The 27225-nt window shown below is 37.5% G+C and overlaps 2 protein-coding genes across 5 annotated transcripts in view; one reads left to right on the forward strand and one right to left on the reverse strand.

Annotated features, from left to right (window-relative positions):
• The first annotated feature begins 3870 nt into the window (after positions 1–3870).
• nt5c3a (5'-nucleotidase, cytosolic IIIA) lies at positions 3871–12443 on the forward strand. 4 transcript variants are annotated; one of them, XR_010521374.2, is made up of 10 exons: positions 3871–4050; positions 7664–7762; positions 9205–9274; positions 10519–10565; positions 10665–10750; positions 10824–10913; positions 11246–11408; positions 11523–11723; positions 11809–11969; positions 12008–12443. XR_010521374.2 is itself a non-coding variant. In XM_065243070.2 (10 exons), exons 1-9 carry the CDS (start codon positions 3871–3873, stop codon positions 11908–11910), a joined length of 1038 nt encoding a protein of 345 aa, XP_065099142.2. In that variant the 3' UTR covers positions 11911–11945; positions 11988–12443. The 4 variants fall into 4 exon arrangements, 3 of the variants coding, with proteins under 3 accessions (XP_065099142.2, XP_065099143.2, XP_073667797.1); XM_065243070.2 differs by having other exon boundaries at positions 11809–11945; positions 11988–12443; XM_065243071.2 differs by having other exon boundaries at positions 11809–11945; positions 11992–12443.
• Positions 12444–24088: 11645 nt separating this feature from the next.
• bmper (BMP binding endothelial regulator) overlaps positions 24089–27225 on the reverse strand; it is a 56791-nt gene continuing 53654 nt past the window's right edge. The window contains exons 12-14 of the mRNA XM_065243072.2: positions 26216–26552; positions 25525–25655; positions 24089–25428 (exon numbers count right to left, since the gene is read on the reverse strand). Coding sequence (XP_065099144.1) covers positions 25238–25428; positions 25525–25655; positions 26216–26552 — 659 coding nt within the window. The 3' untranslated portion in view covers positions 24089–25237. The remainder of the gene's footprint in view (positions 25429–25524; positions 25656–26215; positions 26553–27225) is intronic.

The following is a 27225-nucleotide window of genomic DNA, read 5'->3' on the forward strand; positions in this document are numbered from 1 at the left end:
GCGGTGGGCTTACGATGGACTAACATGTACACAGTAGATTGATTTACTCACAGACCCTTCGTAGTAGGACGTCTTCACACCAGCCTTTTCCAGAGGCCTCTATGCAACGGGGGAATTCAACACTGTCACAGTCGAGCCGAACGCTGCCCTCTCCTCTCTTCCACTTATGGTTCCAGAGATCTAGACAGGGGCGCACCTTTGAAGAGACTCCGCAACAGGCAAAGTTAATCCACACCGTGCTTGGGCAGCACTACAACTTCCTTCTTACGCCTCCACAGAGCCGAGACAATCTCCAGGGCTGGAGAGGGACGTTACACCTGTCTTCACACAGCGTCGCTGGACAGCATATGGTTAAAGAAGCGCTTCACCAGCCTCACGGCTGTTGGTTCTCCCACGACTAGTTCCGTCTATAATGGCTTCTGACAACATAAACACAGCATTCCACTGCAATACGTCAAGTGCACACAACTCAGTAAAGTCAAAGACTCACCCACAGCACTCCACACACTTTAAGTGAAAAAGATAAGGTCAGGCCACGGTCTTCTGGAAACTTGGCTGGGAACCTATTGGGCGTTTTAAAGGTGAAGAACCAGTAAATGGACGTAGCTGCCACGACTGCCTTTCCTCACAGTATTTATACGTTTCCCGGCTCACCCACCACTCTGCTCCGTGATAGGGCCGCTATTCAGTTCGCTGGGGACTAACAACACACGTTGAGTAGTGCACTTTCCACAATAATATCCAAATTTAGACTCCTTGTACTCACAGTAAATGCTAACACTCTCTCCTTCGTTACCTTCACCTTCAGGCTGGCTGGTTTCTCTTCAATCTGCACGTGATCTGGTAAGTATTCATCCAACTGTCATATAAACACATCTATGAAGCATGCATGTCATTTCGTCCAAAACAACAAGGAAGTTTCAGTATACTCAGCCCAGTGATATATATCCTTCTTTCTCTCTTCGCCCAGTAAATATCCTCTTCTGTTGTTACCAGAAGTAGTTTCACCCAGAGAAATCCGCTCTCACACCACAACAGCTTGGTAAGCACCCTACCGATCGAGCCCAACGAATCGACTGTACCACAAAAACACAACACTAACCTTGGGTTTCCATACTCTCTTTATACTCCTTTCATTCCTCTCATCATCCAATCCCCGATTGCCGCTCAGGTGACTGTTAGTATTGCAGACTGTAGTTAGAGTTTTGCACATGTAGCTCCAGTTGTGCTCACTGCCGTTTAGCACTCGAAAAAAAATGTAAAGAGCAGCTGGGTCATTCTACAGAAGAGGTGGAATTTGGGTGATGGAAATATGCTTAAATTAACTTCTTTCAATATACCCAAAACTTCTCTAATAGCATTAATTAACTTGTCAAATCTATGAATCCGCAAAGCGGGGAGCTTAATCTATTTTTAACTTTTTAATACATTTTAATAAAGAATCCATGAGTCATTTATTTGTCATTGGTGTAACTGTTATTTAAACAACATTAATGTTGATACTAAATATTTTTTCTCATTACAGCTTGTGTATTTAGTTAAAGGTTGAGTAGAGGAATGATAACAGCAAGAAAAGACAGAAAAAAATGACTAGAAAGTACAAGAAAATACATTCATAGCACCAAAACTTGGTTTAACACCAATGACACAATGTAACACCAATGGCAAAATTAGAATATAAAAAGTACTCATTAGAGAAGTAACACTAATGACAGTAACACCAATGATGGTAACACCAATGGACAATTTACAGAAAAAACTAATATTTTAACAAAATGGCTTGCCATTAGCCATGTGCCATTTCATTAGAGATGTAACAATCACATACTTATTCAGTATAATGTATTTTTTATGTAAAGATCTTAACACTCCCAGGTATAAAAAAAAGAGTAACACTAATGACATCCAAAAAATCTTATCTCAAAATTCTTAGATATATCATGATATTTTAGACAAATAAGGTAAGACATCTCGCAAACCTTTTGCCTTCCTCCACTGCACTTCTTCCACTGACCTCTTTCCCCAAGAAAAACTTCAAAGAGCTGATGCATTGTTTCAAAATAAAGGTGCTTTGGGTAGGGTAACACCAATGACATAAATGGGGACAAATGTTTATTTGATACTATTCATATTAATAGTGTATTTTTTTACCATTTCAGAGTTGTAATAAATTTATACAGGGTTAAAGGTAAATGTAAATTAGATTTGTTTTATAAAAAACATGGTTTTAAATAATAAGTACACAGTTCAACTTCCATGTATGATCAACAGGGCAATTTTCAGGGCCAGACATTTAAAAAAAAGTTTTAAAAAAGGAAAAAAGAAAAGTACATAAATAAACTCTCTCATCATGTTAAGGACAGTCTATATTTATTAAATATATATCACTATGGGATTATTGGTTCAAATTAAATGATTAAGGGGTCTGCAAAAGCAAGGGACAAGCATTTCCACCTTTTTTGTAGAATGACCCAGCTATTGTCCTATTCATGTTTTTAAATTTCCTTTGGTGTGAAAGTGTGTATTAGTACATGCTAACGATATGCCAAAGTAGGCTAAATACCCCAAAGTAAACGATGACGCGAGTTATCGTCTCCAACGTAAATCTCTTTTCTTGGACTACAACATTATCTTTATTCCTCCCGCTTCGGACTCACAGCCTGTAAGTTAACTCCTGTTAGCAACCGAATCTTTCAAATATGGAAACTAGGGGTGCACGATTTTTAGGCTCAAGATTCGATTCAAAATCGATTTTCGATTCAAAAACGATTCTCGATTGTTAAAAAACTATTCACAGTATATAAATGTAGTTTACTTTTTCCTATGTGATTGATTGTAGTAGATATACAGGATAAACTTAAAATACATTGTTTTTCATTGGTCTGTATTCAGAGGTGTATAATGCTTAAGTATTTTAGTTACATTTTCCAAGCATCTGTGCTTTATCAAAGTGTTTGTCTTGGGAAAAAATTTACTTTTCTTTACTAAAAAATGTTCACTACATTATAAAGCATAGAATCATACTGTGAATTCATTATATGTTGCATATTAAAATTAATCTAATGCCTAATTACATAAAAATTGTGTACTTTTACTTTCTTGAGTAAAAGTAAGATTTTTTTTTTACTTAAGTATAAAAAAATACTAAATGTTTAATGTACTTAAAATATTCAATATAAACCAATAACTTGAAATAATGAAATGTAGTGGTGTAAAAATTATGATAATATGTTTTGGAATGTATGTTTTCCAAAGATAAACACTAATAAAATACGAATAATTTAAAATGTACTTTTATGTAGAAAGTAAAAATACTTCAGTACTATACAACTCTGTCAGTATTTAAATCTTCAAAAATATGAAACAAAATGCAATTCCATTTAGTGTTTAGACATCCGCTGGGTTTTGATCTTTGAAGGGATAGGGATGAACCTTCTGAATTGAACGCAGGTATAAGTTTGCCGGGTGACGCGTATACAGCAGCTTGCCTATTGCAATGGCGACAAACGGCTGTTGCATGCAGAACAGAAAAACAAGTTAAAGGCTCAACTGATTATTCTTTTATGAAAATGTTCTGCCTTTATTGAACTTCCCTTTTTGAATAAAATATTATTTTGAAATAAAATTATACTTATGAAATATATGTGGATAGTTTGTTAGTTTAGGGGGAAAAGATGACAGACAGGGTGCTAAAGCCTCCCAAAAAGGGTCTAGAATCGCTAGCGGAGCTCCCCAGTTCACTTTTACTGTAGATGCTTATAGGACAATTCTGCCAGGACTAATATGTCGGCGGCTGTTGATCAAAAGGCCAGTGGGTGCTCTATGTATTTATTATGTCTATAGTGTCTCAAAACATCCTACGCTAACGTAATGAGAGCGCGACGAATGTATGTTGTTATTGCGAGGAAGGATATGGACAGAAACGCACTGGTTAAAGTTGGTGCGATGGCCAGCGTTACTGTGTGCGCGCTTTTCAGTGGAGTCGTGTTCGCTCAGTACGTTTTCACCAAAAAGCAAAGAGCCGGCAAGAAAACCAAAATAATCGAAATGGTGAGCGCACATAAATTTGCATTGTGTAACACGCAAGCTGAATACAGAACGGGTCACACGATCCGCTGTTGTGTCTCATTTTGCATTTGCAGAGTTCACCCAACAGTCCTAATCACTTAACACCGACTATAAATAGTTGGTTATGTCCATTTAGACGTGTGTATCTGAACTTGAACAGCTCAGACAAGTCCCTGATAGCACACATACATCTCGAAAACGATGTCAGCATTTACATCTGCAAGTTGTATTTTTTTATTGTTTGCTTATCTGCAATACGTCTCCTAAAAGATGTCACATAGATATACTAAAGATGTCTGTAAGATGTCTTTGATTTAGAATGTAGCCTAGGTAAAACAGCTCTTTCTTTGACCTTTCTAAGATGTTTTTACACACCAGATCTCCAGATCTTTATCTTACAAACGTACCGATCTGTGCTGTGTTGATTTAACTTAAAATATTTTATATATTTATATATATACATACATACATACATACTCACTCACTCACTCACTCACTTACAACTTGGCATCTTCTCGCATACCTCATTTTAATGTTATAGTCACTGCATCCTTACTGTTTGCTGTGTTTAAATCATTAAATGACTTTATTAAACAGTTACAATTATCAATCACAACGGCAAATACCGCAGTCAGTACAGTAACTTGTTACTGAGTAAAATTAGCCTCTTAAGTGTTTCTCAGCCATGGGACAGGCCCCCTTATGGGGCCCCAAAAGGCATGCAATGAAGGTCTTAAGATGACTTAAAATTATTTAAAATAAGACAAAAAAGCCATTCTAATGTGTTAAAACAATCAAAAATAAATATATGTATTATTGTTTGGTTATTTTTGTAATCAATATACATCTGTCTAGTCACGCCAAGCTTTAGAGGAGGGAAGCTTTAGAACATTCTGTTGGTACATTCAGTAGAGCCTTCAAATATTGTTTTGGGCAATAGCCTTGAAGTAAAAAGGGTTGAGAACCACTGCTCTAATATCTTTTAAACTATGTAAAGCACAGTTATTTTTTGTTAAGATTTTTTAAAGTTACCTTGTTGTAGCAATATTTGTAGAATATATGTGGTGTTCAGGTTTGTTCTTCAGTTTGCAATGCAACCATATTTGACCTTCGACTTCTAGAGCAGGGCAGGGGATAAAATTACACTGTACACAGGCTTTAATGGATTTAATTGATCCATGATGAGTAAAGCCATGCTTTATCGCTGATGTGCACCTTATCAGAAACACACTGACATGTACCAAGACAACAAGTATGGATTATGATTTTTCTGGGAGTGGACAACTTTACTGCTTAATTACATTAAGCATAAAGTTTCCAGTCTTGACAGTGCCATAGCTGTAATGTAAAGGCTCGTCAGATTCTGCAAAGAATTTCTGCTTCTAAAATAACTTAAGGTAGAGCAGTTGAACCCTGACCTATTGAACTACACAATCCATACACACCACATGCTCAGACACTACCTCAAGATAACCTTAATCATTTGGTCAACGTTATTTAGTTTTTGGATACATGACCACAATCTGACTGCAATCAAAATTTTCTAACAAATGTAATTTATATAGCACTTTTTTAAAAATGTTTTACACTCTTTCAAAGCACCTTTACATAAAAATCAAAATAACAGAATCAAATATTGTTTTATTAAATATAAAATTTTTCAGTTATTTTAATTGCTGTATCTTATTAAATTAAGTTCAAATTGCTTAACTTATTTTGATTAGTTAAATAGATGTAATGTAAAAAAGTAATAGTTAAAATGACTAGGTAGTATAGCCTGGTGTTTTATTAGATGACATAATGTGAGTGTCACTATTTCGTCATGTCATTTTACCACAGGTTTTCCTTGATTAGTTCTCTGTGTACATTCAGTCAGTGTGTTAGATAGATGCTTTCATGTGTGATTAGGTCATGTGATTGCCTGCAAGGGTTAAGATTATGGGGTGTTATCGTTATGAGGGAACGCCCCTTGTGTGGCAGGCCTATATAACTGTTTGTCAGACAAAAAAACATTTTCTCTCTCTTTGACAAGACAGCTCGAAGCTAGAAAAGGTATGAGTACATGCTATTTATGTACAGAGTTATTTCTGGATCTGCCAATATTTGTTTACCCACATGTTCTAAATGTTTTTGACTTCAGCACACATGACTTTAAAGTCAATCTGAGAAAATATATTTTTATCATGACCGAATGGTTTAATTGTGTGAAGATTTTTGGGGTTGCATTGGTAACGATTAAATAAAGCTCTTTTGACATCAAAATGCATGTGACATATGCATGTTCAGCTGCATAACTAATCTGTTTTGCATGAAGAAATGTCTTGAGTGTATCTCTTGAATGCAATTTGATTGAGGATTTGTAAGATCTCTGGGAGCAGTAGACTTGTATGGGAATAGAGTTTTTAAAAAGTTTTTAATCTCTCTCTCTCTCTCTCTCTCTCTCTCTCTCTCTCTCTCTCTCTCTGTGTATGTCTCTCTGTAAATAGGTGTCTGATTACCATTCGTGAGGCATAACGTGGGGGTTGGGGTATTTTTAAGATCACAAGTAAACCGAGGCTATATCCACACGAAGCCGGTGCATTCCCTATCCGATCATTTTTTTTCCTTGTTCTAAAAAAATAATCCGTAAACACGAAACCACTGAAACCGACTGAAAGCGGTGTAGTATATATGCCGGACCAGTATGGGGCGCTGTAATTCTGCCACAGATATACACTATACACGGAGAAGAAGACTTTGAGCATGCGCATAGCCAACGTATGGTGTTGTCCATTATCGCTTGTTGGTCACCACAATTGCATAGACGCAATAGATTTTGCTGTAATAAAGCTAGTAGGCTTTAGTAGCTTCTGTAGCACGAACACAATCACGTAATCCGCCGTTATTGTTGTTGCTGTTACGTGGGACGCTTCCGACACGTGATGTGATGACGTTTTCGCTTCACAAAATATACGGATTGGCTGTACAGACGAAACCGCAAGGGTGTCGGTTTCAGATTTATCCACTTTAGGACCAGGTTTCAAAAAATAGCGGTTTCACTCTCTGAAATCGCCGGATCCGTGTGGATGAAACGCCAATACGATAACAAATTTATGCGTATACAGTGATTCGCGTCTCCGTGTGGACAGCCCCCAAGTGTACTCAGAGTGTGTTGTCAGTTTAATGCTTGGCTAAAGAATTAGCAATTTGCTTGTTTAACTCTTATTTTACAAATGTTTGTTTACCCATATACAGAAACCAACAGATATTTATTTGCAACAACAACACAAACAGATGAGTGACATTGACAATAATGACATTGTTCTCTGCGTTGAATTTTTCATTTTTTGCAACAGTGCTTTCTTAAGGGTATTTCACACAGATATGACAAACACTGATAGAGTTTTTCATTCTAAATCCAGCAGCATTTCTTTTCCTTTAGTAGTGATAGACTCCATTGTACACCATCTTCTGGCTCCTCCCAACTTCAGTGACATCAGAGCAGCGATATAAAAGCACCATTAAAGAAAAGGGGAGGAAATAAACAACCATGATTATTGAATTCGCTTATTTTAACTGTTTCTTCCCACGTGTTGTTTGTGTTGCATTACTACAGATGCCTGAGTTTGAGAAAAATACAGTTCACATCAGAGACCCTGAGCGGGTAGAGCAGATTATCTGCTGTCTCATTAAGGACGGAGCATCAAAACTACAGGTACACTATTAGCTCACTAAAGTGCTTTAATATGCTTTTACATAATATTAGTGGTGATTGCTATAAGGCATTAAGGATTATAAATTTGAACAAAATCCACTCTGAATAGCAACTGTACTGTATAATATACTTCAACATACTGTACTTAAGCAGCTAAGTTGGTGAAGAAAAATATCAGTATTCAATATGTGATAAAAACATTGTGCATTATCCAATGAAAAGGCTGTCAGTATATTTAGAACTTAAAGAACAGTATGTAAGAAATTTATATCAATTAATGATAAAATGTCCCTGATATGTTACTAGACATTAAGAAATCATTTTCATTTTAAATACTTATAAACCTCACGACAGTGGTCTGGCCAGGATATTGTCATTTAAGAAATGGAGTTGCAGCCCTCAACTGATGTTTGTATTGTCATTTTGTGTATTGGCCACCAGCTGTGTGATTGCAATACCAGTTTTAGCCACAAGTTTTGTGATTGCAGTACCAGTTTTGGCCACAATCCTACATACTGTTCCTTTAATCATCATTTTCATCATTCATCATTAATCGACTGCGAACAAAACGGGTTTGCAGTCGGTCACAAGTTTTCTCCATTCTGTTTGATTGCTAGCAGCTCTTCTCATCTCATCAGCAGTGTATGTTGTTGTTAATTAGTTTGCCGATGTATGTGTGATATAATTCGTTTGCCATGTCGTTCTTCGTGCACATATTTGTTAATTTGGTCGTTTGGGTCTCTTCTGAGTGAGTGGCCAACGAAACGTAGCTCTCTTTGCTGGATTTGAAGAATAAGCTGGTTCTTTTTGACCTCTTCGTATACAGCTTGGACACTTATTCGATCCATTTTCTTGATGTCGAGCATGATTCTGTAGCAACTGGTGGCGAAGCTCTTGAGTGAGTTTTGCATTTTTTGGTTGATGATCCAGTTTTCGCAGCCGTACAGGAGGATGGAGATGCACGCTGCTTCAAAGATGTTTAATTTAAGTTTGATTGGAAGAGTTTTTGATAGAAATACATCCTTCATTTTCCAGAATGCTTGTCCTTTTCGTGCTCTGATATCTGCTTCGCTCGACGCGATGTAAGAGCCAAGATACTTGAAGTCTTTTGTCCACTCGATTTTTTTGTCCATTGAGTTCAATGAATTGATGTAAGTTGATCGGCATCTCTGGCCCGGCAAGCTCTTGGTTGCTAAATGTTTCCGTCTTTTCGATGTTGACCTCAAGTCATTTTTCTAGATTTTGCTGCTTGTTGTTGTCGCCGCCCTCGAGCAGCACAATGTTGTCGTCGGCACCCTCGATAATTCGCCTAAGTATGTGAACTTTAATAATTAAACCTAATTGTTGTTAGTTCTCAGAATAGTTAAATATCATCTGATATGTCTGATATACTGAACCATCACCTGTAAGTAATATCTTCTCAATGTACTTATATTCTTCAGATCATCACAGATTTTGATATGACATTAAGCAGATTTGCTGTGAATGGAAAACGCTGCCCAACATGTCATAGTGAGTAAAAAGTAACTTTCTGAATTTGAATTTTGATAACTCTGAATTAACTGCATTATTTCAGATGAACTGTTCAATTCATAATCATAAAGTATACATGTCTTATATACTATAGAAATGTAAGGAATAATTGACAATGGGCCATTGAATTATGCAAAAATAATGCACACCACATGTGGTAATGCAAGGTGGTTACACCGCGGTTGTGCATTATTTTCGAATAATTCAAAGGACCGGAGTCAATTATTCAGCTCATACTGCTGTTACCACAGACATTGCTCTGGTGGTTATTTTAAGACATTTGACTTGTGTGCTTTACAGAAAAATAATAAACACCCATAGAAACATTTCTCAACCAATCAGAAAAAAGCATTCATGAGCCCTGGGGTATTATATATATATTTATACCACAGTGATGTTGAATGCGTTTTTCTCATTGGTTGAAAGGTTCTACTGGTGTGCATTATTTTTCAGTCACTGCACACCTAAGTAGTTCCAGGTATCTTAACCCCATTACAGTTCTATAGCACTACACCAAGTTTAACTGAATTAAGGAATTAATATCTAATCATCAAATAAAGCATAAATGTGTGGAAGCTTAAGAAACACATCAAAAAGAATGATTAAATGTATTCATAGCCTAAATATTGAAGAAAAGATTATATATGAATATTGATAGGCCATCCTGTTCACATTATTACCATTACTGCAAACACAAGAGCAAACACTTTACATCAAAAGGATTGTGCGGGGGTGAGAAGTGCTACAATGACAAGTTATTTATATAGCACAATTACAACATCTGTTGACCAATGTGCTTTACAGCAAATCATCATATAAACATCACTAGACAAACAGGCATTCCCGGGTGCAGCAATATAGAAGGCACGACTTAAAGCAATAGGCTACAATCTCTCTCTATTCCTCCCTCCTGCTCTCTGTAAAGTGACATTTTGAAATTAGCATCAGAGGCTTTAGATGAGGTGCGTAAGAAAATAGTCCTACTCACAATAGCATTTTAAGGACAAAGTCTGTCAAATGGCTTGAAATAAAACATCCAAACAATGTCTCATGGTGTGGTAACCACAGTATAAGCAGAAAAATGACATAGCACCTTGGGTGTGCATTATTTTCTCATAATTCAACGGACAAATTTAGTCAATTATTCCACTTATATCATGGTTACCATACCATGAGACATTGTTCAGATGTTTTATTTCAATTATTTTTTACATATTTTACAGATATTATTGACAACTGCAAGCTTGTCACAGAAGATTGTAGGAAAAAGGTATGCATGTATGATTATTTTTAATAGCTGCAATAATACTGTTTCGAGACATTAGCATTTTCCATAAAACTATTCACATTGTAAGAATTTTTTTTCTAGCTGCTCCAGCTAAAGGAGACATATTACCCTATAGAGATAGACCCTCATCTGACTATGGAGGAGAAATATCCATTTATGGTGGAATGGTAAGTAACCACACACACTCACCAAAACAGCTCATATGACAAGATCTCTCAAAATTTTGACGTTTTTGCTCAGGTATTTAAAATCACACACGTTACTGGTAGAACAGAGATTGCAGAGGGCCAAACTCCCAGAGGTGGTGAGAGAATCTGATGTCTGTCTCAGGTAAAAGCGTTTTTATCAGTGCCAAATAAACAAATGGGCTCCATCAACTGCATGAGTTAAGAGCATCTTTTATTCGTTACTTTAATCATACTTTTGTTTATGACGTTTTATCTTTTACATGTTGGGACATGCAAAATGAAAACAGGATAATTCCTCGAAATCTACCAGTGCCAATCTAATTTTTCTTAAGCCATTTATGACCTTTCCCCGATAAAAGAGCTGTTTGACACGTTTACATCAGTGGTGGCTCGTGACTGCACTTCCGAGGAGGCGCAGAACACATATTTTGAAATGACTCTGATCTGATCTTTCACATGTGCCATTTGTTACAGGGAAGGATATGAGCAGTTTTTCGACCTGCTGCAAAAGCGCAGCGTTCCTGTCTTCATCTTTTCAGCGGGTTTAGGAGACGTGCTGGAGGAAATTATAAGACAGGCTGGCATCTACCACCCTAATGTCAAAGTTGTGTCTAATTTCATGGACTTTGATGACAATGTATGTATAGATTTAAACCATTGTCAGCTCACATTATTCTCAAGCACATATATGTTTTGTCATTCTTAAAATTTGTGCTATGTTGCAGAGCTTTGTCTTTCTTTGTTTTTGCAGGGAGTTCTAAAAGGCTTTAAAGGAGAGCTGATCCATGTTTATAACAAGCATGATGGTGCCCTGAGAAACACAGAATATTTCAAACAACTGAAGGACAATGGGAACATTATTTTGCTTGGAGACTCACTCGGTGATCTCAATATGGCAGATGGTGTGCCCAATGTGGAGAATATCCTTAAGATCGGCTTTCTCAATGATAAGGTACTAGTGATTTATTTGTTATATTCCTAAACAGGCAGCTGTTATTTTGATCTTACTAATGTATACGTTAAATTGTGTTTCACAGGTAGATGAACTATTGGAAAAATACATGGACTCTTATGATATTGTATTGGCGAGAGATGAAACACTCGAAGTGCCTAACTCCATTTTACAGAAGATCTTATAAATGACATCATACGACACAAGACTAGGAAAAGACTAATATATATATATATATATATATATATATATATATATATATATATATATATATATATATATAAAATATAAATATATAAAAATATATGTTTTTACCAGTACTGAGATCAAGCTCCATCTGTTTTTACTATTTTTCACATGCTCTAAGCTATACATTCTCCAGCCCTATTTTTAAAGTCATGACTCTTGCTCACAATGAGCTACTTCAATTAACACCCTGCTGTTGTGGTCTCTGGGATGCAAGTAAGCAAATACTTAAAGAACACAATTTTTATAATGTTAAAATTATTGTTTGAGGTATTTTTGATATATGGGAACATTTGTATTTAGTGTTTGCAGTAGAAATAGAGATTGTACACTTTAAAAAAAAACTCAACTACCGTACAGTATACCAGTAACGACCATTCTTACAATCATGTGCACTTTGAAGAGCTGTTACAGTTCTCATTGCATTTCTATTTAAGTATGTGTGCTGCATGCATAGAACAATTAAAGTAATGTTTTGTATATTGTTACAAAAACCTTGGTGTTAAATTTTTATTTCCTTTGGTCACTGAGAATTTCTTATGAGCAAACTGATTTTGCTGTTATCATGTGCACGATTTCATGTTACATGTGCAATATTAATTGTCTGCAAATCAAACATTTACCCTTCATGTTGTGAAATGTTGACTGCTGAGATTGGTGAATTTAAAGAAGGCCAGTCATGTTTCAAAAACATACATACATACATACATACATACATTGAATGACATAAAAAATACTCTGTGACACTATATTTTTAAAGAGTAACTAAACCCCTGGTCAGAGCCTTACTCCGCCCACTTGCAATATTTGAAAAATGCAAGAAAAGTGGGAAGATTCCAACGGAGATTTAGGGGACGAACTAAGCTCGTACCAAGTGTGTGGTGAGATCGTAACAAGGGCGTGGTGAGCTTGAACCTGCTTACATCACGAGTCATTTTTTGGACCCAACATCCAATAGGAAAATTCAACTGCAGTAGCCACCGTTCAACCTGAAGAGGGCAGCACTCAGACGTTTTTACACCATATATTGCAGTATTGAAACACTTTATATCCAAATGTCAAAAAAGTTACTAAAATCAATGAACAGCACTAATAAAGCATCATTCTTAGAGATCATTAACTAAAAAAAGTTGGTTTAGAGTTTAGTTACTCTTTAAAGAAGCGTAAAAAAAATAGTTTTCAGAATAATGTGAATTTACAGCCCTGAGAGAGTACACTGTTAAAGACTGTGTCCCAAATCACACCCTACACCCTCATTCACTATTCCCTACAATAGTTTTCTAATGATCCACCTGAAATCAAGTCATTGAGTTCAAATACTGAAGCATTAATGATGGACACCTGCTGCTAATAAACAGAATCACTGAAGAAAACAAAAAAAAAAAAGAGAAGAGATGAGCAGAAACACTTACAGACAAAAACTTAGATGAAAATCAACTGAAAATAACAGAACACAATAAATCTCTCCATATATCACCAGAGGAGAATTAAACATTTCCACAAACACCATTACCATCTTCACTTATAAACCACTTTGACTTTATTTCTGTTATACATCTGCAAAAGTTCTTACTGAGAACAAACAGGTGTTTACTAGACTTTACAAGCATTTTCTTTAAAGTCACCATAATGGTGATCACTGTTTTCATAAGTTGGGCTCTTGACTTGGTTTTCAGTATGGTTGCTATAACTGTGTCTTTATGATGCATGTTTATTATGGCAAAGAAAACCAAGAGATAATAGACTATTGTGAGGTTGAATGTCTGACTATTGATCAGTAGTTTGTCTATCCAGCCTTGTTATTCTGCATCATAACAATTCATGTATTTAGGGGTGTTCATGACTAAGACCTTATACAGTTTTATTAACATATTTAACACGAGAGAGTAAGTGCAATTTAAAACAAACTTTATTAAATTATTTAAAAATGATAAGGGTGGGGAAAGGGGCACTAAAACTATTGCTCTCCGAGCCAGGGAGAGCGTGGCACAGAGTCGCCTTGGACTCTCACGGGGACGGGGAGGTAAGTCACTCTGTCCTCTTCTTCAATGCGTCCGTCCGTGACTTGTATAATCCAGAATAAGAATGCCAAAAAAGATGGCTTTCATTTTTATAGAATACCATCGTCGAAGACATCATTTGAATATAAACGTAGGTGTTTATGGTTACAATAAGCCCTTAAACGGACAGAATGGAGCGAGGAAATCATCTGGAAATCTTTTAATAATTAGAATAGAAAATAAGTAGAGAAGATGTCCGGTGTTCTGTCGAAGTCTGTTCCCTCCATGTGTTTCTTATAGCGTTTTATCACCTTACAATTATTGCTTTTTCAGTATAAAAAACATTTATTCTGAATAAATTATATCACAATCGTTTCCTATTATTTCTTTTTATTTCCTTATATCTTAGCTTATGTCTTCTTCCTGTTTGTTCTAAAATTATTATGTTGACATACTTAATAAATATAGGACACACACACACACACACACACACACACACACACACACACACACACACACACACACACACACACACACACACACACACACACACACACACACACACACACACACACACACACACACACACACACGATGTACTGTAAAGTGTTATTAATATATAAATAGGCCTTTTTAATGTATGTTTAAACATAATACTTTTATAATAGTTTTAGAACAAACACGGAAGATAAATATAAGGAAGAAATAATAAGGATCCATAAAAATCACGGTTTAATGCTAAAACACTTCACAACCCTACTGCGGAGCAGTCAGTTTCTGCAACCAGTCATCTCTGTTTGCAAACACGAAATTGGTCTATAGGTTAGGCCAGGGGTAGGCAAGTTCGGTCCTAGAGAGCCGCAGTCCTGCATATTTTACCCTAAGCACTGATAATCTAACCTGATGTCTAAATCCTAAAGACATTGATTAGCTTGTTCAGGTGTGTTTGATTAGAGTTGGAACTAAACTCTGCAGGACTGCGGCTCCATAGGACCGAACTTGCCTACACCCGGGTTAGGCGTTCAGCCTCCCGACGTCCAGGTGAGTTATACAGGGTAGGTACGTTGGCTCTTGGCTCCGACCGTGCAAGCCAGTATATAGGGTCGACACACTGGGCTCTTGACTTAGACGAGCAGGTAAATATAGGAGGTAAGTACACTGGACTATTGACTTTGGGCAATACAGTGAATCGACAAGGTAAGTACACTGGGCTCTTGGCTTTGGGCGTACAGTAGGTAGGCAAGGTAAGTACACTGGGCTCTTAGCTTTGGACAATGCAGTGAATGGGCGAGGTAAGTGAATGGACAATGCAGTGAATGGGCTCTCGGCTTTGGGTGTACAGTAGGTAGGCAAGGTAAGTACACTGGGCTCTTGACTTTGGGCAATGCAGTGAATGGACAGGGTAAGTACACTGGGCTCTTGGCTTTGGGCATACAGCAGTTAGACATGGTGAGTACACTGGGCTCTTGGCTTTGGGCGTACAGGTAAGTGTATAGGGCAATTGCTCTGAGCTCGTGGCTTTGGACGTACAGGTAAGTGTATTGGGCGATAACACTGGGTTCGTGGCTTTGGACGTACAGGTAGGGGTATAGGGCAATTACTCTGGGCTCGTGGCTTTGGACGTACAGGTAAGTGTATTGAGCGATTACACTGGGCTCGTGGCTTTGGACGTACAGGTAAGTGTATTGGGTGATTACACTCGGCTCGTGGCTTTGGACGCACAGGTAGGGGTATAGGTCAATTACTCTGGGCTCGTGGCTTTGGACGTGCAGGCGAGTACACAGGAGAAGTAACTGTAACTTTAGACAGACGCGACTCACCAGCCCGGAGGCAGTGGGGGTTTAGCTCCGTGGGCCTTCGAAGACGAGAGAGAACGTAAGTACACACACAAACTTCTGATCCTCCTCACTAGGACGGATTCCTGACGAACACACTTGGACGGGGACTTCCAACACGTCGTGACACAGTCCCACGTCGACGCAGAGCCCTTGGCTCGAAACTACAGGCTGGCAGCAAAACACACACACAGAGCTTCGTTAATAATAGGATACTTCAGTGAGCAGGTAAGGAAAAAATACATCACCACTAGACTCGGTGCAGGGGAGCAGGTGGAAGTACAGGACAGGGCTGTTACACGTGGGGCCTAGCACGGCCACAGATAAGATCTCAGCGGTGGGTAGGCAGAATTAATGCACCACGCCAGGGGTGTACTGTACGAGTCGGCCTATCGCTTCCCTCTCCTCTCTTCCACAACGGGACCAGAGATCTAGACGGGGCGGTCATCTGTGAACACTCAACAGCATATGATCATACTCAATACAGCACATCCACCTTTCCACACAGCAGCCGATCTAAAGTCCTACTCCTTCAGTACTTCACACGATAATCACAATCAATCTTCTCTCCTTACAGATTTCCTGTCACCATCAGGCAGAGGAAGGAATTACAAGTCACTGTCCGGGTATGTATGAAAGTATCAGTTGTCCACCGACACCAGCTCACTCTCTTTCATCCAGGGCTCTCCTCTTCAGCCTAGGGGGTGAGTGCTGACAACATTTTCACGGCACCACACTACAATCCTCTCAAGTGTATACACATCAAACAAAGAGACTCACCCACGGCACTCCACTCACTCACTGTGAAATTAGGGCAGCACCAGCATGTTGGGCTAGGGGTTGATCCTGAACGAATTGACAGAAGGGCTGACGCGAATGATGGCTAGATGGACGTCTCCCCTGCGACAGTAATCCACACTGCTTATCTCCTTTTGTGACTTTCGGCTCCTTTCCACCAGTGGGGCCGCAACAAACTGTGCACTCTAGCCAAGAACGTACTGGCACAAAAGGTTAATAGCAGAGGTACTCGCAAGACAGCGAACTATGCGTACTCACTGATTTGTTGACACACAATGCTTTCCTTCTTCCTTCAGACGCCCAACACACAGAAGGCAGTCTCCTTCGTTCCCTTTAGTACATCCCACAACGACTTCTTTGATGTGCACAGTTATTGCAGAGCAAGCAGTAAATGTAAACACAAAGCCACAACAAGAGCGTTTTACATACTCATCTCAGTCTTCCATTTACCCAATCTTCTGTGTGTGTGCTGTCAAATCCACAATATTCTCCAACTGCGTCTCTCTCTCTCAGCCCACTAGTCGCTCTGTCTCACCTCCAGTCTCGAACGGAATAACAACCGCCCCTTTCCGGTTCCTTCACTGCTCTCTTTATACTCCACCTCTCGATGGAATCACCCAATCGCCACGTTCATTTGCGCACCTGCACGCAATAAAGCCCCAAATTTGGTTGCCCAGAGTTACAGGAAGTGACAGGGTGTTCCACCGACCATCGTCCGGGCGAAACTATTCTTTGTCATTTTTAGTTCAGCCCCTTTTACTTTGTGACAATTACAGTAATCTGATTACTTGATAGAGTTGTATACATATGGACTTTTGCAAACTTGAAACTAGCCCTCAGCTGACACACACAGACATCAAGAATCAGGGAATCAGACTGATTCTCAACTATGGTGACGAGAGAATATGGGAAAACAGTTAATCTGCATAATTTATTCATGCTGCAATGCATGCTGGGAGTCATGAATGAGTTTTTTACTATGCTGATAACCGCATGCATTGCAGCATGAAGCTTTTCATTTGATGGTCACCATTGTTGAGATTCGTACACTGATTCTTGATGTCTGTGTGTGTAATTTGCTTACTGCGAATAATTGATAAAAAAACCCACATGTGTTTAAGATTGTATACTTTAATACTGAGTTTCTGTCACATTATTAGACTACTATAAGGTTTGCCACCCATTTAAACACTTATGATCGTCTGTATAAAGTCAGTAAATTCCATTTAACTTATGACACAAACACCATAATGGTTATTAGTCAGTGATCAAGGCCGCGATATCCTAATGGGCAACATGGCCTGCAGCCCAGGGCCCCGAACACTAGGGGGCCTCCGAGACAATTCTATTTTGAGTTTTTAAAAACATTTTGATTGACGTAATTATGCGTAAGTGCTACCTAGAGCAGAGGCCCCCAACCACTGGGTCGCAAGAATGTTCTGAAAAAAAAATTGTATAATAGCTACGTAATAGCTTATGGGATATTTTGTCCTTTAAGAGCCGACAAATAACATCGATCATTTCCACTCTTGTACAAGGCCGCGGTCTCTCTGGGACCTTCAGCCCACCAGGAAAAATTATAAATGGAGTACTAGATTAAAACCTTGGATACTGTACATAATCTATGCGGACAGCATCCAAGACATAATCTATTAAAGACTTTTCCCTGTATTAATTTCGTGTAAGAAGGCTGTGTCTTTATTTCTTGTTTGTGTATGGATCGACTTTTTTCTTAGTTTAACTGTTGGATGGATGCATGAATAGCCATCTTCTGTGGTAAGTCCTTACATAAAAAAAAAATGTATATGCAAAAGCGAAGTTGTAAGATAAGGCAACATGCATGTTTATTCTGTTTCATGTTTATTTCGTTTCGTTTTGTATAGCCCTTTTTATTTTTTTATTTCTGCACCCGTTGCAACTGCAAGCAGCAGAGCAACCTGCCTTCGCTTTTTAAAAATAATATGTGTTGATAATAAACGTTTAAACTAACATTGTGATATGCTGAAAATATTTATTTAAATAGTTGTTATTATAGGCAAGTGTTGATTTGAGAGGCTCAATTCATCATACATGTCGTCAACTTGCTGTCGGCCGCTAACCACTAGTTATCATAAAAACTTTACCAAACAAAAACTGCTCTAAAATGTAAATAAAAAAGAAATATAACTATTTTTGCAATTTAAAACAAAACTGAACTGCTTTAATTGCTGTACAAGCTGTGTAAGCAGTTATTTTTTGCTATTTCTGCGGATTTCTTTTGCAAAATCTATGCGGAATTTTGCAGAATGATTTAAAATGTTTTAAAACGATCCGAGAGAATGTGTGCTGTGAATATTACAAAACAAAAAAATATTTTATAACATATTATACATTTTATTAAAGGATTACCCTGAATTAAACTAGACCAACATGAACCAACAGTTAATGGATAATGTGCTTTCACGACCATAGAGTTTTTTATTATATACATACATTACTGTCTACAGTGTAACAGTAAAAAGAAAAGGCTTCTCATAATAAATATAGCGTATATAGCAAGATAATTTCATCAGTTTAACAACACAATGTATATATATTTATCTTGTAAACGGATTTGAAATAATAAATAATTGTCGCGTCACGTAGCAAGAGAGACGATAGAGATCTCATTAACTTCTCCGCAGTAAGTTTTATTTCAAATTCAAGTTTTACATATTAAATAGACTATTAAAAAGTTTGTGCTGCTCTCATAAAAACCTCACTGCAGACAGACTTCTACTCACAAACATACGCGATGCATCATGCAGTAACTATATCTGCGGAAACAGATTCCTAATGAGGAGAATTCAAAAGTTCGGACTCGGGCTGAGAATTCTGGGCTCTTCTACTTTTGCGTCAACTTGATTTTAATCATTTAAATGAGGAATTATATTTAAATCACAACAGACAGTAGCACTTTTAGTTGTGAGTTGCATTTAATAAATGTTATTTTCTGGGCTGTTTCTGATTGTAAAATTATTACTTGATAATATTGTTTAATTTATTTAAATAATTTCAGCCTACTTTTGCGTCAACTTGATTTTAATAATTTAATTGAGGAATTATATTTAAAGAAGAACAGACAGAAGCACTTTTAGTTGTGAGTTGCATAAATGTTATTTTCTGGGCTGTTTCTGATTGTAAAATTATTACTTGATAATATTGTTTAATTTATTTAAATAATTTCAGCCTACTTTTGCGTCAACTTGATTTTAATGATTTAATTGAAGAATTCTCTTTAAAGAAGAGCAGAAAGAAGCACTTTTTGTTGTAAGTTTTATTAAATAAATGTTATTTTCTGGTCTATTTCTGATTGTAAAATTATTTGATAATATTGTTTAATTTATTTAAATAATTTTAACCATTTAATGTTGCACATACACTGTAAAAAACACTGGATTTACTAAAAAATATAGACAGTGCATCGTTTTTGCATCCCTTCTTTTTTAGTAAGTTTTACTAAAAAAAATTCGCAATGGGGCACTTAGTAAATCCAGCCTATTTTTTTCAGTGTATATTGGGGGGGGCCTCAAACCAGCTAGCCCAGGGCCTCACAAAGGCTTAACCAGGCACTGTCAGTGATTACAACTTCTTTATACTTTTTTTGCCATATCCAATGTCTTTAAAATCACATTGAAACAGCAGGATAAACGTAACACAAAAGGGCCTAGCCAAGGATCAAGAGTCCTACTTAAGCAACCGTTGATCACGAGAATGGTAAATATTATCTTCATAAAAAATCAACTGTCTGGGACGATTTCCCAGACAGGGAGAGTCTTAGACTAGAGCTGTCCAAACTCAAACAACTTGAACTGACATAGCCTATCTTAAAATACATCCGTGCCCTTTGTTTTGTTTTTTTATGTTTTAGTAAGGCATGTTTGTTACAACTATATTTCCTAATTAAACTAAGGCCATTCCTGGTTTAAGATAATCCCTGTCCAGGAAAACACCCATTATTACTTCTCAGTAAGAGCTAATGTACATATAAAATAAAATCTAACTGGTTTGTAATAAGTGAAGATGGCAATGCTGTTTGTGGAGTTGTTTGATGATGATCTTGAAAGATCTAGGAAATCTGAGTAAGTCTGAGTCTCTTCTAAGTCTGTAAATTGCTTGTTTTCTTTTCTCTTAAATTCGGTTCTTGTTCATCTTTCATTCAGTGATTGTGTTTGTTAACAGCAGCTGTTCATCATTAATCACTCAATCATCACTTCATTATCATTAACTTCAACATTGGGTCTGTTTCTTTTACTCTTTTGACACATTAAGTAGTGTTCTTTTGACACCAAAGATTTTGATAGGGTTAAATGTGTAAGATATAAAAACACAAAATGCTAATGTTTTTAAACAGTCCGAAGGAGACCGTACAAAAAACATTATCTTGCTGGCAACCAAGCTGCCAGTTGATTACTGTTATTTACTGTTAAAAAACAGAAAACCTAACAGTCAAATTTGCATACAAAAATATGTTAATTTCACACAGACATTAGAGAAAAGTCCTTGTATTTAGTTTTTTATTATTATGTGAACTTAACTTTAATGTTTTGTTTTGTTAGGATTTGGCTCAGTTTTTGGGTTACCATTGTGCTGAAGAGTAGGGTGGTTGTTCAGGTCAAGGATGGGCAGTAAATCATTGAAATAATACAACAGGCACTATAACATCAAAGGGTTAGGGGTAACTGTGTAGTTTGCTTGTGATGAGGTTTGTGTAAAGATGATTATAACACTATTGTACATTAAATGTTTGCAGTTCAAGTTTAAAGTTATATTTGTTTTCAGTGGTCTCAAATGAATTAAGTGTTTCAGTACTAACACTGCCCATCCTTGACCTGAACAACCACCCTACTCTTCAGCACAATGGTAACCCAAAAACCATATAAATATATATATTTTTAAACTTGAATGGATCAGGTAATTGGTATGTTAATAACATTAACATGCTGTTAAAATAAGGGAGCTGTAAATTAACGTAAATGGGACTGTAAATTCACAGAGGCAGAACCGTAAATTAACATTATCTTGCTGGCAACCAAGCTGCCAGTTGATTACTGTTATTTAACAGCATAGTTTTTTAATAGTGTACTTTTCTATGTAACATATTGTGTTTTAAAATAATGTTGTTTTCTGTGGAGGTGTGTCAAGTTTCTGCTTGTTAAAGAGCCCCTATTACTGGAAAATGTTTGCGTTGCATATGGTAGCCGCCACTGGACAGACACGTCGTCGTCTGAGACAATGGCTGCGTGATTGCTGCCTTTGGAGCATACACCTTCTTCAGCCTGCCGCCATGTTGATTCCAAAATGAAGCTGTGAAGGATAGACGTCCAGAGCGTGTGCTTTAAACATATTGTTTTGTACCGGGATGCTGGTCATTCAACCATCAGAACACAGAAAATACATCATTTGACAAATTTCCACAGGACAAAGAACCTAAGAAATCATTGATTGTTAAAATAAGAAGGAACATATGACCTAATTTTAGGGCCAAGGAGAGGTGTTAGGCAATAGCTAGGCATAACACACAAGCATGTGCATTCGGAGACAAAACAGTGGCACTGATATATGTTATATGTCAGTACAAGGTGTTACTAAATTAGGGCACCTCAAACATGGGTTTTAGTCTGAGACTTGGATAAGCCCTGTCTGGAAAACTGATCCATTGTGTTTTAAAAGACAGATAGGGAAGCTGTGTGCGCAAGTGAAACTTATTTAGCAGCATGTGTGAGGACTCTGCCATAATCTGGTTTGGTAATTATATATAGTTGTGTATGGCAGGGTCCTGACAGTACAATGTTTTGTGTGGGAGAACGTGGTTTTGATATTGTCATATCAGACCACGTTTTTCCCATGTCTTGTGACTTTTCCCCGCTCCCTTGTATTCTCTTGTCATTGTGTGTTATTTTTCCCCGCTCCCTTGCATTTTCCAGTCTTTGTTTTTTATGTCTTGTTTAGTCTAGTGTTCTGTTTTCATGTATGTATATGTGCATGTGGATGTATGTGTATGTATGTGCATGTGTATATGTGTGTATATATGTATATATATATGTATGGATGTTATATGCATATATGTGTATATTGTATGTATGTGTGTGTATATGTTTTTATATATTTGTATATATTTATATATATATAAATATATTTATGGTTTTGTCTTGTGGGTACTGTGGTTGTCTTGTGTTTGTATGTGTTTTACAGGTTCACGTGTGCTTCCCTCACAGGTGTTCCTGTTCAGTGTGATTGCCTCCTCTCGTCTTCCTCACCTGTTGCTAGTTATCCCGTCATCATGTCTGTGTATTTAATCCCTGTGTGTCTAGTGTGTCTTTGCAAGTCCGTTTGTCGAAATACTCGCCTGTCACCTTGTCTATATACTTGTCTGTCACTTTGTGTGTACTCGCCAAATTACTAGCTCTGCTAGCTACCAGTTCTGTCCTGTCCTTGTTTCCAGTTTTTGATTTAACATCTCCCCATCCCAGTTTGTGCTCTCTGCTACCCGGGAGTTTTTGCTGTGGATTTTGTTCCTGTCCCTGTTTCCAGTTTATTGATTTAATCTTCCCTACCCCAGTCTGTGCTGTCTGTTATCCGGGAGTTTTTGCTGTGGATTTTGATTATTCGACGGCTCTCTGAAATGGCCCTCCATCTGCCTGCTTAACTGCCTGCCTGTTCTATTGACTGCTTTTGTGCTTACAGCAGCGCACCCTCGCCGCGGCATAGCCGCTGTCCAGCAGGAGGGTCCTACAGCACATGTGCTGCCCGGCTTGCAGCAGCGCACACTCGCCGCGGCATAGCCGCTGTCCAGCAGGAGGGTCCTTCAGCACTGAAGCTGCACGGCTTCTCCCTTCAGCACCACTAACGCTCTCTCTCTCACTGCCCGCCGCAGGATCTCATCTTCCCATCTGCCTCGAGTGCCTGTAGCCGGTTTTGTCTCCCTGTTCCTGGCCTTTTGTGGCTGGCCCCCACATATACTCTCTCCCACCGTTCGCTGTCTGGCCGGAGCCCGAACGTGTGTGGCTCTCCTCCCCGGTGTTTGTGTGTGCTCCCCGCCTCAGCCGTCTGCCCTGGTGTGGCTTTATGCCCAGACGCGCTATTGTCTGTTTACCCACGTTATTGTTAATAAAACCTTCTGTTTACTGCATTGGGATCTCTTCTGTTTTCTTGAGCCTGACAGCATGAAGGCTATCAATCATAAAAGTGGGCGGGACACAGAATCTGGTTAAACAGGTTGTGGCTAAAAAGGATGCAATGAACACCAAAAACTTGTGAAAGCTTGCCGGATGAGTGCTGTTTTTATCCTAATCCTACTCCCAAATCTAACCCTAAACTCAACATCTCGCAAGATTTTGATGTTTGTTGTATCCCTTCTAGCCAAAACCCTTTTAAAGGAAAACACACAAATTAGACTGTCTGTCAGATAATAAAAAACAGGGTGGAAAATGTCACAACATTGTTATTAGTAATTTAATTATTACTTTTTTCAAAATACTTAATTACAAATGTTTACTTGGCAAAAGAATTTAGTAAAATATGTACCCCTAAGATAATACATAATAATAATAATAAAAAAAAAACTGTTCCTGTCCCCTTTAATGTTCAGTAAGTCACACTTTATATAGAAGTTTAAATGTATTTAATACATCAAAATACATAAAAAATATGCTCGACTTAGAACAGTTCACAAAAATTACCCCTCCAATGTTATAACTTATTTTACGGCATCTTATATCCTTGAATGGTTCTATAAAAAGAATAAGAGTGTTGCTGAAAAATACAGTTACTTGTAATTACAGCACCCTTAGTAGAGAAGCCTGAAAAAATAATTTGCCACGGGACAGCACAACTTAAAATGTGCTAAATGAAACCGCTGTAAAATTCCTTAAATGACAATATGATCACAAATTAACTGCAGTATTTAGGTCAATTCAGGTCAGTATATCCTAAATTTGTCTGCAACAAGATATCTCTGCTTAACTGCCTACAGTACAAAAACTTAATTCTCTGGTATGGAGTTTCTGATAAAAACTTGTGACAGTAGCATTTTATTAGGTCTAATGTAATGTACATTTATAACACTTACACAATCACAGGCGTAGGAAACAAAAAAATGTGGGTGGGTCCAAACATTTACTGGAATAGATGCCATTGTACACAACACCCATGTACACAATGATTACACCGATGAATACAGTACTTTTATAACAGTCACATTTGAGTCCCAAACTAAAAAGTAAACAAATACTTAAATAGTATAATTTTTGTCAAAACGTTATAATTAAACACCACGTTTATTCAATAAATGGATAACACTATGTGTTTAACCCTATTTAACAATGTCCAGTTCAGGTCCCTTTTACTCCAACTTCCTGATGGTGCAGAGTAAAGCTAATTTACTCTTGAATTAAGTTGAAAAGGCACTAAGAATTTACCAGCTATGACATATCCTCACTGAGGTCACTGCTACCAAGTCTCATGACATGAGAATCCTGACTCACATCAAAAAAAGTGGTTTAAGAAATGTTTGATTGGCAAAAGACAGTTTGTGATTTTCTAGGTATAGTCCTGTTTGCCAGAGTTGAATGTCTGGTTTTCTTCACCTTCGGTGCCCTCCTGAGTTTCTCTGGCATCATGTAGGTAAAGACCCAGGGCAAGAAGTAGCTTTTATGCAGTGGCCCTGAAAAAGTACTAGGCTGGCTGGACAGTGGCAACCAGCGACACAAGGCTTGTAACAAGGGCCAATCTCGTTCCAGTTACTGCAGGTTTTAGTGCAACCAGGTCCACATGTGTCATAGACGGCACCGTGTTTGCACTGTGTAGCTACAACAGAAAAAGAGAAACGTATGTTTAAGACAAACCCTGCTTTATTAGCTTTCATCACGCAAGCAATGTTTGTTTATATCAGGTGCCACTTACTGATACAGCTGAGCTCCGGCCTCCAGTGCACACGTACACCCTCTCTCTCGCACGCTCGGCTATACGCTATGAATGACTCACAATTGCAGTTCTTATGCACTGGGCATTCGCACATGTCGGTCACACATGACCTAAGGACACCGGGACATTTGTAGAGACAAATAATAGTAAAGATATGTGTTATTACAGATTTACATGTTTAAATATGTCCTATAGTGCATTTTACTCTTACAGCTTTAGTTAGAGTGTAATGTTGCTGTTTGAGCATTAAAAAGAACTGCAATATTTCAAAGCTTTAATTCCACTTCAAAGGAGACTTTGTCTTTAAGATTTAATTAAAATCCAAATTAAGGTATCCTTTTTACAGTGTAATTTCTACAATAGTATATACTGAGTAATACTAATTAACAACATGCACTTATTATAATGAGGTTAAGCTATTTATTATTAGGCTTGGATTTAGTATTGGTTGCTTTTATTTATTCACAGTTTACTGTTTTGTTTTTTTTAAGTACATTTCACATGTAAAAAAGTTAACAATTTTTCTTTATTCAAGCTTTTTACGGCTGTGTTAGGTTCAAATATTTATCTGAGTAAAGACTTTGGACATTTTTTGGTAAAACTTAACAGTATTTGTGGGATAATGAAATTAGATAAGGTAACTTCAGGTAATGAATTTTAGGTAAGTCACCTGTAAAAGGAGTGGAAGTCCACAGCAGAATGACACATCTGAAACTCCCATGACTTTAGTGTCTGGCATGCTCTATGTGCACGAAGCTTCACTTTTACTGTGGCTGGACACAGAATGGACAGAGGCCTGCGGTTTGGTGCTTCACACATCTCATTGTCCTCTACACGCCATGACTCTGCAAACTCAGCCACATCAAATTTGAAATTGCCATCTCCACCTAGAGTGTCGTCTTGTCTGTGGCCATTGTAGTTTCCACACAACCCACAGAGTCGCTCCTTTAGATGTGGTGCTGCGACCACCTCCACCAGACTGTCTCCGTCCCATGTGATCTCCAATCCTAATGGGACACAGTGGAGATAAATAAGAACACAAAAAGAAGTGCAAAACAAGTGCTGCATTTGAGAAGCATTTTGCTCTTTATTATTATTTTTTTACTGTTGTCTTCATGGTTTCATATTACTTAAAGACAAAAGAAGTTATTTAGATATGATGGTAACCACACAGTTGGTGGTATCTATTGACTTCAAAAGTAGGAAAAATACAGTTTGGGAGCGTTTCGCTTGGGAGCATTTCTTAAATTAGAAATAATTTTTTTTAAACTCTTTGTTCAACCTCCACATCATCAAGTTGTGGATAACATAAAAAGCTAATTCTAAGTGATTTGGACAAATTGCAAATGCTTTGATACAATCAAGCAGATGATTATGTACAATTGTTCGCCGTTTGCTCCATTTGTAATTACCATACATTATACCTCAAAACTTTTAGAAATTAGTTAATCGTACAAAGTCATGTCATGCTAAATTGTTGACCTTTGTGTCGTAATCTGTTACTGTAAGCATGTTTTCCATAGTCATAGTTTTTCCATAGTCGTTGTTTTATTTGTACTGTAAAGTATTATTTTTTTAAATCACAATGTCTGTAATTTGTTTACAGAAAAAAGGTGAAAATGTGAATTTGTCCACAGTTTACATCAGAAAATACTAACACATATAATTGTGTACATGTGG

Source organism: Paramisgurnus dabryanus, chromosome 13 (genome assembly GCF_030506205.2).
Source record: "Paramisgurnus dabryanus chromosome 13, PD_genome_1.1, whole genome shotgun sequence".
NCBI lineage: Eukaryota > Metazoa > Chordata > Actinopteri > Cypriniformes > Cobitidae > Paramisgurnus > Paramisgurnus dabryanus.

What these genes read in the sequence shown, in the direction of transcription:
- nt5c3a (XM_065243070.2), top strand. Translation starts at nt 3,871, where the DNA reads ATGAGAGCGCGACGAATGTATGTTGTTATTGCGAGGAAGGATATGGAC. An exon ending in GAATCTGATGTCTGTCTCAG is followed by an intron (nt 10,914 to 11,245) that starts GTAAAAGCGTTT and finishes CATTTGTTACAG; the next exon opens with GGAAGGATATGAGCAGTTTT. An exon ending in TCGGCTTTCTCAATGATAAG is followed by an intron (nt 11,724 to 11,808) that starts GTACTAGTGATT and finishes TGTGTTTCACAG; the next exon opens with GTAGATGAACTATTGGAAAA.